Consider the following 13,471-nt stretch of genomic DNA (forward strand, 5'->3'; position numbering starts at 1 on the left):
GACTACATTTGATCTTGATTTTAGCTAAATTCACTTACATCTATTCGTTTGACTTTTTCTTCTTGTGACAATGTTTTATTAAATGTGTGAATCTTTATTTTATATGTAGAATCTGAATGTAGGAATGGAACCTAAAATAAAAGCAGATAAATTCTTTTAAGTTTAGTAGTTCTACAGTATATGTAAATATACCTATATAAAACCGCATTTCACTACGCACCATCTTCTCCGCAGGGTAGTTTTTAAGAGAACTATACAGCTCCTCCGGAGATTTTCCATGACCCCATAGTTCAAATATGGACCTAGGAAATAAATGATTAGTACTAAATTCAGTAAAGAAATCAGCTCGTGCAGTAATATATAACAATTACTTCCCTAGTTCGTTATGCTTGCTCCACTAATACAATACAGTAATACTATCACCTGTATTTTCTAAGCTAGAAATAATGTGTCCTAAAAATCAACATAGCTTTAGTTCAAATTACACAGAGAAGTTTCACTTTACACAGAAGGAGGGAAATTTAACATGTGTCAAGATTTTTCCAGGTTTTCATCATTGTATTCTTATACCAGAATACAAATCATGCAGTAACATCATTTATTTTAGTGAAACAGGTGAAAAGGTGCAGTAAATCCAATTTTCCCAAAGTCTTCTCCATAAGACAAAAAGAAAAAAGACCAGCTAAAATGTTACTATTAATAATACTTAGCTAATACTAACATTTAGTAACTAGTAGTTACTCTCCTAACGATTACAAAAAGCAAATTACTATATAAAAAAAAAAAATCCAGGGCACTTCGGTGGCTGTCTGACTTCATCTCAGGTCATGATCTCACGGTTTGTGGGTTCAAGCCCTGCATCAAGCTCTGTGCTGACAGCTCGGAGACTGGAGCCTACTTTGGATTCTGTGTCTCCCTCTCTCTGTGCCCCTCCCCCTCTTGCGCTCTGTGTCTATCAAAAATTAATACATGTTCAAAAAAAATTTTTTTTAATCCTAAAGCTTCCACCAATTTCCAGGAACATTTAGACAATTACAAGCAAATTTCAAACAAACATTGCAAGCAAGAATTCATTGTAATGGAACTGCATTCTACATAGTAGCACAGTTTTGTGCATCTAAATTCAAACTACTTTGTAACTGTAATTAATGCTGCCATTAGGATTGAGAATATTATCCTTTGAAAACGAACTCTTCCTTTCCTTTCCACACAAGAGATGATAGTCAGGATTCTGCTAACAAATAAAATATCAAAACATATTTTATGGCAGTCCTCACTTTTTGTCATTTCAACTTGAATCAGCTCACCCAACTAAAAGCCATCTAGATTTTGTATACTTTGGTTATAATTAAATGTGGCATTTATCCTCTAACAGCATTTACATCTTATACCATATTCCTGTTTATACAGAAGTTTAAAAACATTATTCCAAAACAATTATTTATGCATTGCACCACTAAGATTCCCCCACCCTGTTTCAGCAGAGAACTCCCTGTTCTACCACCACCATCCAGTGGCAAATTCATGTAACTGCAAGCTACAGTGAGCTCCCCACAACTAACCCCTTCTATTCTCTGCCACTAGAGCAAAAAAGGACAGAGTAGTATAAGTATGGTGTACAACCTGCAGGAAAACATTATAAGTTTCTCTTACTTGGCACACACTGTCCGTTTCATTAAGTTTCTGGCAATATCTTCAGAGGGAATGCTAAGAATCCAAAAAGGAGACTGAAAAAAAATAACAATATATACAACTTACTTGTAACTGGTTTTATGGCCTCATATGCTTCTATTCAAGAAGTCAATAAGGAGAGATTCCTATCTGCAACGTCTATGTAAGAATACCTGATCTGACTCTAACCAAAATAAAAATTGCTCCAATAGTAAAAAAGTGAATTATTTTAACAGGTTATTTGTTAGGATACTAAACTACAGCATCAGAACATTTTTATAAATGACTATAAATGCAAAGATCAGCAAATACACAGTTAAGATTAATTCTGTATTTGTTCTCTTATGTATTTTGCCCAAAATAATGAATGCAAAGGATGCATATTTTACCCCAAAGTATAATCTCGGAATTTTTTTATTGTTATCATTCCTTATAATGGAGCTATTTTATTTTTAACTTCTAAGTAATGTATTTCTTGAATGATCCCTCTCTTTTAGGTAGTTGTGGCCATCTGAGTGGGTAGATGAGGAACTCTGAAATAACTATGATGGAAAATCATAGGGTACGTTATTAAATTATCATTATTTGTTATTTTACCTAAGGAAAACAGTTCCAGGTGCCCCAGGAGGGTTTACCAATCCCCTGTCTCAACCCTCAAGATTAAGGCACTTTTTATCTCCACCCAAATAACACCTTGCCAGAACACATAAACACAAAGCAGCCTCCTGACCTCAGTTCAACACTTTCACCCAATTATATCCACAATCTCCCTTTTCCGCCTCCCTCAATACACGAAAGTCAATCAGGAGTAAAGTCCAACCATAGCCAACTTTCAACTAAGTTCTCTCATTTTTTGGAAGAAATCCTCCCTTCCATACCCTGTCTTTCTTCTTCCAATATTTATACTAGTCTACAGAAAAATTTCAATGGAAATATTATATAATCCTGTTAGTGATGAAGGCTACGTAGCAATACGTGCCTATTAATAATATCAATCATATGTTAATAATTAATATTAATAATATCAAGTGAAAAAGAGACTGCAGAAGTTCATAGTATTGGAACTGAAGGGGAAAAAGCATATGAAAAGAGACTGGAAGGCAGTACCCTCAAATTATAAGTCATGTGAAAGAATTGTCAATGACTTTTTTCTATTTTCCAAACTTCTCTAATACACTGATAAACTATCAAATACAAAATACAAATCTCATCAATTCACATTCTCATAAATGCACAATTTTAAGTTTTTAAATAATTCTCAATATGAGTCTGAAATTCCACTAAATTCTAGATTCTAATCATACCTCATCAACGGAAAACAGCCCTTTTTTTCATTTAAGGGACAGATACCCATTACGATACAGATGCTGAGCTAAAAAAACTAGTAAGCTAAATGAATATTGAAAATAAACTTGAATGACTTTGCAAAACCACAACTTTTTTCCCCAAAAATATACTTTTTATTCAATTTCCCCTAGAAACAGATACAAGCAACTATACAAATATAAATTTAAGATTTGCAATTATTCTCTTCAAATACAAGATTCTACTTATAAATATGTTGCACATGGTCTAATGAAAAATATAAATTCAACTTACCTTTCCATAAGTTTCCTGATTACTGGTGAACTGACCTCCAAAAAGTGAAAGCAAAGACTTTATTTCCTATATGGAAAATATTATAGAAAGAACACATTTTAACACAGGGAACTCAAAGCCTATTAACAGATATTGGTATAATTAGATCTTTTTAAAGAGTGGGTTGGTGATCTACCCAAAGCATTTAAGTTTCAACCCCAGACAAATTACAACTCTAAGCTCTGAAAAAATTTTACAGCCACGCCATGGTAAATAATTTCTGAGAAATTTTAGACAAGACGATTGCCAAAAGACTTGGTCAGAAAATGCCCTGATTTTAGAAAATATTAGATGACAAAAACTATAGATTAGCAAATCTGACAACTGGTCAATAAAATGAATTAGTAAACAAATGAGTTGAGGATTTTCAGACAAGAAGTAAGTGATTAACCAGGAAGCATCACTGTGGATTCATTAAACAGAAGTTAATAGCAAGTGAACTTCCTCTTCTCTCTGGATAAAGTTATAGAACTAGAAAGAGAACACAGTAGCTACTTTAAAAACATGGGGAATGCAAAGCTGAAATCTGTTCAGATAGTATGTATATTCCATGAAGCAATCACTTTGTGTTGTTAAATACAAGAGGACTATACACATTTTACAATTTGTACTGCTAACAAATTTACTCTCCTCAAATAACATAAAGCAGGTAGAATCCCATTGGTCTCTGTAGGTCTTATGGAGGTAACCTAATTAGAGATGTGTCCCCTCTGCTGGGTGCCTACAGTCCCCTTTCATCCCAACTACAAGGAGCCTTGATCACCAAGCTCATCATGAGCCACAGCCACCATGAGACAGTATACCTAGACCACCTACATCCTCTACTTCAAGACCAAAAAGAATGGAAGGTTTGAGCAACTCATGCCTTTTCTGTTTTTCCTCTTGTCTATGAAATAAATCTTTTTTTTTTTTTTAATTCCTGGTAGTAGAAGGAGCTAAATTCAATTGAATTATATGGAGAGACTAAGAACTAGCATAGTCTATCAGTAAATCACTGAAAGTAACCCAAAAGTCATTTTGCAACATGGGTGATACACATTTAAATAGGAGGTACCACTGGACTTGGGAGTCAGATGGGACCACAATTTTATTTTCACCTCTTCCAAATAGGGACCATGTGGTTTTATACAAGACACTTCAGTCCTCCAACTCTTAGTTTTCTCACCTGTAAAATGGGAATCATAGCTACCTCACAAAATAAGGAGGTCTGGGCAACAGGCGCACAGAAATGAGGGTGTTAGTAAAGGAATCAAGATGATGATGACCACAACACTGAAGTCCAGTACCTCAAGAAATCAAGCAAGACTGACAGTTATAATTCTTAAAAGAAAAAAAAAATGAAGTTCTAGATTGAGTTACTTTGGTCTAGAATGATTACTGTTCATTCTATATTAAATCATATTGTGAGGTCAGCTTTACATTTTTTTTAATGTTTATTTTTGAGAGAGCGAGCGAGAAAGAGGGAGACACACAATCCGAAGCAGGCTCTAGCCTCAGAGCTGTCAGCACAGAGCCCGACGTGGGGCTCAAACTCAGACTGCAAAATCATGACCTAAGCTGAAATCAGACGCTCAACTGACTGAGCCACCCAAGCACCCCAAGATCAGCTTTACATTTAAAACATCAAAATTTGCTGCTCCTGAGATATCTTGTTAAAAATTAGTAACAGGCTGGGGTGCCTGGGTGGCTCAGTCAGTTAAGTGTTGTGAGATCATGCCCTGACTGGGGACTCTCTGTGCAGAGCCTGTTTAAGATTCTTTCCCTCTTTTTCCCTCTGCCCTCCCCTGCTTGTGTGTGCACTCTCTCAAAAAAGAAAAATAAATAAAAATTAAAATTAAAATTAAAAAAATTAAAAATAAACAAAAATAAAATAATAAAATAAAATATAAAAGTAACAGGCCAAAAACCCACAAAGGTTTTAAAAAACACTTAAAATTCCTCCTTTGGAAAAAAAAAAGTGAAGGATTATTGAAGTTTAGGGCATAGCATTAGCTCTACTACCTAAAACTTAAGCAATGACTTAAAAACGAGATATGATGACCCAAGTTTCAAATTTATGAGCAAAACCTGTATTAAACTACTCAATCCACTTGGAAAAAGCAAAACACAAAATCTTTACTCTTCTTATGGCAAATTGACTTTTCTAGTTGGGAATTTTTCTCCATTAGGAACAAAAGAATTTATATCGGATATAAAAATACAGCCTGATCTGGGGCATGCCTAATGCATTAATTCATACGAGATTTTCAGTTCTTTTAGCCACTCACTTTTTCATACACTTAGTTTGTTTCAGAGCTAGCAATAAAACCCAGATGTCTACTTTTAGTACAATAAGGCAGGCGCCAACTAAAATTGGCCCTGATTAACTCTACAAAGGTAAAACCGGATCACACGTACATTCCTAATCTCTCATTTTAACTCATAAAGGCAGCTACTCATTGCAGCTTTCCTTCTTAGCAGTTCTCATACAGAAGACTGACTCAAAAGTGTTGACAGCCCTTATGATTCCCTTCCCCAAAAGGATCCTTTCACTCAATTCAATACTTACTGAAAAACTAACATGTGCAAGGCACTAAGCTATGTAAAGATAAACACACATTTTATCCTCAGAGAGCTTACAGTCTAGTAGAACAAAACATTCAACCTAGTAACTAAATGTGAGGTGTAAAACAGTGAGTGCTCAAAAAGGTATTATATCAGAGTCCAAGAGAGAAAAGATTACTTCAGTTTTAGAAGTTTTCACGGAAACTGACTTAAGCCCGTAATACAGGGAGAATCGGTATAAATGAAAGAGGACTTCCACTTCCACTGATGGCAAACTAGGTAATTCAGATGAAGCCTTCTGAGAAGAACTAGAGAAACCTGGCATCTGAAGGCATAGAGATGTTATAAGAATTACTAAACCAAACTTCAGGAGAAGCCAAAAATCCCAAGGTGCAGCCACTTGCTTCCTGGGGCATTTATCAATTCCAAAAGCAGCTGTGAGGGTGGAAAGTGTTTTTGACAGCTTAATGGAGCTAGAGAAACAGAAGAATATTGGGCCGTCCATGGAGAAGGAAGATGGCTTGACAAACCCCTCAGTCTGGATTGAGATCCCCAAAAGCTACATACCAGAGGAGCATGTGTGAATCAGAACAGAAACAAAATTTAACACCAGAAAATGAGTTCAAGTCACTCTAGATCATTAATGTTGCTATCTTTAAGAGGATTTACATCATCCCAGTCTTCATGTTATTTCTTCAAATAACTTTACAAAGACATCTAGCATATATTTAAAAATAAGCCAGCACCCATATGAAAAAGAACCAAGAGAAACAATACACAAAGGTAGCATACCCACAGGACTCCTTTTATCATATTTAACTATGCTTTCTATATTGAAGGGGATAAAAGACATAATTAAGAATTTTATTGAAGGATAAAAACCCATTAAGGAAATTGCGAATTTGAAAAAGAAACAAGTAAAAAAATAAACCTAGAATAGACTAAATACGTGGGTCAATCTCAATGAATACTGACTATGTAAAATCAATAATAGATCGAACATTGAAATAGGAAAGGCCACCAGACAAAAGGCAGCACACACCAAAGCACAAAACTGAGGGCATCATTCAAGGAATGATAGGGATTCACTTCAGGTCTCACTGTGGTGGGGAACAGGAGAAGTAGGAAGGAGGGGACATGGGGAGGTGGGGGGAGACAGAGAAAAGAACCATGCAATGGTAGGCTAATGCCAGACTAAGAAGTTTCAGCCCTGGGACAATGAAAATGTAAAACAGAACTGAGCTTTTTGGGAGATTAAATTGGCACTAGGGTAAGACAATGACTAAGAATAATTTAAGAGAAAGAAAAGAGGTAAAATGTGCAAGTACTGGGGATGCTGTTAAGACTGCAGCCTAGCCACCCATTCTCACTGCACTGCCTGCCTATGGAGCACGTACCCTCCTTGGCCTCTATTTCCACTTCAGTATCCTCTAAGTGATATCCTCTGATACTCCAGAATTCTCTAAAACACCAATGATTACTGGTCACTTACTGGTTTTAAAAAGAAAAAAAAATTGTCATTTCCTGCCTTAAAAAAGAATCAATGGCTCCCCATTAAATCTAAAATAAGATCCAAATCCCTTGTAATAGTTTCAAAACACTCCAAAATCTGGATCCTACCCATCTCTCCAGCCTCACTGCCCATTACTTCATCCCCACTCCCACACACCCCACACCACCAGCATAATCAACTCCCTCCATGCCTTTACACCTGCTTTTGTGTCTTACTGAAGTGGGCTTTCTAGTCCTCTTTACCAACAAAACAACTCTTTATCAATTAATATCTATTAAAATATTACTTCCTCCATGAAGCTCTACGCCCTGCACCCTTATCTTGCCAATGCACAAGCCCAGCAAAACATCAATCCTGAATCAATGCCACAGTCTCCTTCATAATTCCTAAGGCCAGTGAACTGAGTACAACTGAAGAAAATCAGAGACTCTCAGGCACAATTATAAACACATGATCTTCACCCTCAGCTGGATTTTCAGCATTTGCTCTAACAACTGTGTTCGCAATTTTTTAACCGATCAGCTCCCTATTTTGCTCTCAATGACTATTTTAAATTAAACTATTTTTCTCAACTTCTCCACTCAACTGCTTGGTCCCTAATCTCTCAAGAAATAACCCTGACTCATTCATTACCTAGAAAGCAGATCTTCTGGCAGCCACCCCACATCCAAACTAACTCTCCTTTGTAAGCTGTCTCCTTCTAGTGAAAGGCCAACACCCCCCACTGTGTCCTTATAGCCATTCTCCCCTTCTCTTCAGCCTACAAACTTTGCTTGACCCTAGGCCTCCCTCAACCAGTTAACCAATCTCTTTCCCTTCTTACGCTCTAGACTGCTCTGGAGCAGTCTATCTCTCCTTTTTTCTCAGCGACCATTAAACCAAGCAATCTAGCTTACCCTCCTAAAATTCTACACAACAGCTTTAGCAAAATTCCTAAAAATTTACCCTCCTGATTTCTGTGCCCTCACAGTCTTCCTATTCTGATACTTGCCTATCCTCTTCATGACCTCCTTTTCTCACTTCCCCTCCATATCAGTGCTTCCAAGCACCTCCATTTGGCCCATCACTCTTTCAACACTGTGCTTTCTCTAAATAATTTCACTTTCCCTCCTAGTATCCATTTACTACCAGTATTCATATGCAAAAGCCTCCCAAACATTTATTACCAGTATATTGTACTCTATGCCTACTCATATATTCACTGCCCAGTCATCTCCACTTATTACACAAACACATCAAATTTGGCATAACCAATATTTAAATCTTTTATCTGCCTGTGCTCTACATTTTAAATGGAGAAGCTCTCATAGGCACCCCAGAAGTCATTCTTAATTGGCCCCTGTTCCCCCCTCTCCCCATATTCAATCAAGTCCTGATGATTTCATCACCTAAATATTTTCTCGGTCTATCCCATCCTCTTACCCCCTGCCAGTTCAGGCCTCCTTGATCTATTAATAAAACTATGCCAACAGAATCATAACTGGTCTCTGATTCTAGACTCAAATTCCTCTTAAATCTGTCCCCATTATTGCCGCCAAAGTGATTTTTAAGGAAAAATCTATTGTCACTTCCTAGCTTAAAACTTTTCAGTAAATTTCCCTTACAAGCTAAATACATTTTCTCTTCTGTTCCAGGGTTTTCAAGGCTTTGCATTTTCTGGCCCCTATTTGCCTCTCCTGCTCTCTTCTTGCCACTCTCAGCTACATATTTCATAATCCAGTAATAATAAATTGTAATCCTAATTTACTTACTTCTCTGCTTGGCCTGACTAACTCATATTCATACTTTAGTTACTTTCAAGTGTCAAATGGAAGCGATCTTAAAGACCAACATCTTCCACTCCACAGGTGGATTAGATTCCCCTTCTATGCTCTCATACTTCCCTAAGCATCTATCAGTGCACTTACAAATGTTATTTCATAATATGTTTTCACATCTGTTCAGCCCTTAGCCTAAACAGTAAGCTCCTTGAAGACAGAAATAGTCTTTTTCATCTTTATATCCCCAGCGTCCAGCACGTGCAATTACAAGTACTCGTAAAATGTTTCTTGAATGAATAAAACACTTTTTCCAACTTCTCCATTATCTAACTCCTACCACCTACTACCACCATCAGCAATCCCACCCTGCTACACGGGCTCTGACCTACATATTTGCCACTTAAAACACCGCCCTGAGCATTTCTATCGGCTGTCTCTATTCTCTGCTAGACGAAGAGCTCCCGAAGCAAGAGGACCGGTCATATTCACCTAACTCCAATACCTGGCGCATGGGTAGAAGAATGAATGAAAATATTTGGCAAGGCTGAGAGAGTGCGTCTTGGACTTCTTTCTCACACATCCTCCTCCAAGCTCAGATTCTTCCTAGGGACCGAGGGACTGGGGACCCGTGATATCCCCGACAAGCACACACCCCCGGGTCCCTGCTTGCTCAGGCTGGGACGATCGCCGCCGCCCGCACACCAACCCCCACCGTGCCGTCCTCTCCCGTCCTTAAGTTGTGGAGGTCGCTGCGGGCTCACCGGCAGGCGGAACTCCAGGTGCTCTTGAGCCATGAGCAGCAGATATCTATTCAGGGAGCACGACAGCGCCATTGCAGCCGTCCAAGGTGCGCCTGCGCTGCTCGCGCAGTTTCCCACCTTTACTCCTCCTCCTTCTCACAAAGCCTTTTCCGCTGAGGCGGAGCCTGAAGGACCGGAAGCGGAAGCTGGGAGAGGTGGGCGCTGTCCCGGGGTTCCCGCACTGGTACTTTGAGCTTGGCAGCTGCTGGAGGAGCAATGTTCGCTTGCGAGGTGCTTTCTGGTTGAGTGCCGGAGTACGAGTAGCTGGTGTGATGGGCCGTGTTGTGTTCAGGAGCAGGTTGTGATAACACAAGTAGTTTCCATTGATCCTCCCACCAGGAGCGAACTTTCGACCTTCTCTACAGCAATTCCAATCCTCGTTCTTCGAAACTGGACTGGAATTTCACCTTATTACTTCACACTTCTCTAACCACTCCAAGATTGGACGACCTGGACCACTCATCTAACGTGCAGTATACTTTTTGTATTTTTTCAGTAACTTCTAAAGGGTACATAGCATCTGCGCCAACTACAATAAGCTCTTGACCTAGACCATCTTTTATGGTTCATTCTGTACCTCCCCAGAAAACACAAAGTCATCCTCAGAGGAAGTACTCAATAAGTAGGAAGTTGTGATGTTAGACTCACAGGCTCAATCCACAGCCAACTCTATATTAAAACGATGGAAATGCTTCTAACTATCCACACTGGCACAAATTTCATAGTAGCACATAAAATAAGTAGTAGCGTATTCACAAATTTTTTTAAATTTGCATAGTCCATGTATATGTGTATTGCTTTTGAGAGTACTGAATCCTTTGCCTTATTGAGAGCAATTTCTTTTGCCTCCCACCATAACGTTGTGCATAATACAAGAGTACTGCATATCCCGAGCACCATGTGCTGGGAATATACTAGATACTTAGTAGCAGTGATTAAGAATTTAGGTTGTGGTGTCAGTCTTAGGTTCAAATCTCAACTTCACTATTTACAATCTATATGCTCTTAAGCAAATTTCTTAGCCTCCTTTGACAGCAGTTTTATCTAAATTGGAGTACTACTGCCTCTGTCAAGGGATTATTAGGATTAAGTGGAATAATGTACATAAAGTGTTTAATGTTAATGCCTGGTATATTGTACAAACCAATAAATGGAATTTAAGGAGACTTTTCTCCTCTTAAAGTGTGAAAATTTTCTCTTAACAAACAATCTCTTTGCTAGGAAAATGTCTTGATAAGTCCACTTAAGTGATAAAGTGAGTCTCTGAGGAACACAGATGTCTCTTGGCTCCAAGGCCTCAGAAAAGGGATAAAAGTGCTCTGAGACATGAGAAGAGAGGTCAAGGTAGGACAGAGAACCAATGAAACATTAGGGGAATGACATGCAGTGCTTGATATGTCCCATCACCAAAACTTGTCAGAATCACCAAACATTAAATTTTGATGGGGCAACTTTTTAGGGGATATCATGCCTGGATTACGATGATGCTGTGTAGAGACAGCAAATGAGAATACACAGTCTAGGAGAACCCAGACAAATTCAAGTTTCACTGGTTCTTCACATGAATTTCCTTAGCTTCCTTTAAGCTAAATCCCCACTAATTCTCCATTCCATAAATGAGCAGACCATGTACATCATGAATCTCAAACTGTTGGGTACATGGTCTGGGAAAGTAGAAATTAACCCTGCACAGGCCAGGCCATTAGCGGTAGTGTGGAACTACTCATTAAACAGCCTTTGAGGAAGTCACACAGCTGTTCCATGTTTTTGAGCTTAGAGTCCTTAAGAAGCAGCAAGAGAGTACGGACTTTGAAAGTTGGTGTTTAAACATCTGGAGATTTGCAATTTTTTTTTTTTTTAGTTTGTACTGGAAGGGGCAAGAGAGTTCATAGTCTGTCTTCTGGGAACTGCTCTAAAGCTCTGTCCATGCTTCATCTACCAGGGCAGACTTCTTAGAAACTTGGCTGCTTCTGTGAGATTCCTATTGTGCAAGCATTTGAGTATCTGGTAATAGGCTGATGATGATTGGAAAACCATGGTTATTCCTGAATATTTGGGACCAGAAATTGGAGAGAAGGATCTTGAGTTCTGGTTATAACATGTTGCTATACTGCTGAGACTAGTAGGGCAGAGTCAGTGAGGAAAGGAAATGAGTAAAGAGTTCATAGGTCCCAGCAGCAGAAGTTATATGTAATGTTAAAACTGTCCATACATCTGTCTCAGGCTGAGCATCTAACACTTGAAAAGGGATTGGGTATCACAGAGAACCGTGGAGATTTGTGTACCAATGAGGGGTAGCAAATTTCCTTACAATATGTATTAAGACTAGAAGATTTTTGCAATGAGGAAAAAACAGTTTGGAGAATAAAGTTTTATTGGAAGAAGTTATGTAACAACTATGGAAACTTCACTATAGTGAAGTGAAACTTCCTGACAGAGTTTCAGTTTCATGAAATGCCAGAGGGTCTCCAGTAACTTCAATCTTAATGAAGATAATCCAGGAAGAGGGTAAGAGAGAACTAACACTGGGTTCTCTTAGGAAATAAAACAAGTAGGGACGAGGCATCAATTTAAACTTATGCAGCTGCAGTTGATTTAAGTATGACTCAAGATCTCCAGAAGTGGAAAAAAGTAGAGCTTGTCATCTGGTCAAAAAACTCCCCAGAACAAACCTGAAATGCTGATTGTAAATAGGCCTACTAATTTGCTACCTGTGAATTGTTGGTTCTGTGCACAGAAAAAAATGTGAAGGAAAATGGGCTGGAGATTCAGCCTTCTATCCAGGTCATCCTTAAACTCTTAATGCTGCCACAATTCAAATAATCAAAAGCCATGCACTTCCAGACATATGATTGAGCTAGGCTAGAGAACAACTTTTCCCATATCTTAGCAACTGGCTGCAATAGAAACAGGTTTCCATAAGGAGCCTAACCTAGGGCCTACCAAAATTAGGGATGCCTTCCTTCCTTGGGCCAGTCCTTAATTTGGTTCTTTTGTTTGCAGTGAGGTTGAGCTTGTAAGATACCAAAAAACGTTTTACTCTACTTGTATTCCACTCCAAATACAAGGCAAGGCAAGACCTGGATATTATCCACACTGCACCAGGCTTCAACTTTGTAGCTTAGGTAGCTTTGCACATTTTTGAGTGGGACGCCATTTAAATACTTCTCTTGGGCAGAACTTTGTGAACCAGAGGTAATGTAAATTCACAGTGCATTTGCCAGGTTTGAGCCAGGCCTTTTGTCCTTCCTCCTTCCCTGCTTCCCACTTTCCTTCTCCCCTTCCTTCCTTCGTTCCTAAAATATAAGAAGCAAACATGATTTCTAAACAAAGAAAGGCTTTTGGCAAGTAATATGCAAATATTAACATTCCTTCCTGAGAATCTACTGTAACAGGGCACTAGAAGGAGTTTTACTCAGTCCTCCAGGACACGGGTTCTTAAAGTTGGCTGCGTGTTGGAATTACCTGAGGAATTTTCAAAAATACGGGGCCTGGACTCTATCCCTAGGGATTCAAATTGAACTTGGGGTGTGGCATGAACATAT

General features: G+C 38.5%; 1 protein-coding gene across 3 annotated transcripts in view; it reads right to left on the minus strand.

Moving 5' to 3' along the window:
• TRMT11 (tRNA methyltransferase 11 homolog) overlaps positions 1-10,332 on the minus strand; it is a 59,315-nt gene extending 48,983 nt beyond the window's left edge. The window contains exons 1-5 of one of the 3 annotated variants that reach the window (XM_015084325.3): positions 9,888-10,332; positions 3,271-3,336; positions 1,654-1,727; positions 221-302; positions 39-131 (exon numbers count right to left, since the gene is read on the minus strand). In XM_015084325.3, coding sequence (XP_014939811.1) covers positions 39-131; positions 221-302; positions 1,654-1,727; positions 3,271-3,336; positions 9,888-9,959 — 387 coding nt within the window. In that variant the 5' untranslated portion in view covers positions 9,960-10,332. The other 2 variants (XM_015084326.3, XM_015084327.3) reach the window with 2 other exon arrangements.
• Positions 10,333-13,471: the final 3,139 nt, after the last annotated feature.

This window comes from Acinonyx jubatus, chromosome B2 (genome assembly GCF_027475565.1).
Source record: "Acinonyx jubatus isolate Ajub_Pintada_27869175 chromosome B2, VMU_Ajub_asm_v1.0, whole genome shotgun sequence".
Classification (NCBI taxonomy): Eukaryota; Metazoa; Chordata; class Mammalia; order Carnivora; family Felidae; genus Acinonyx; species Acinonyx jubatus.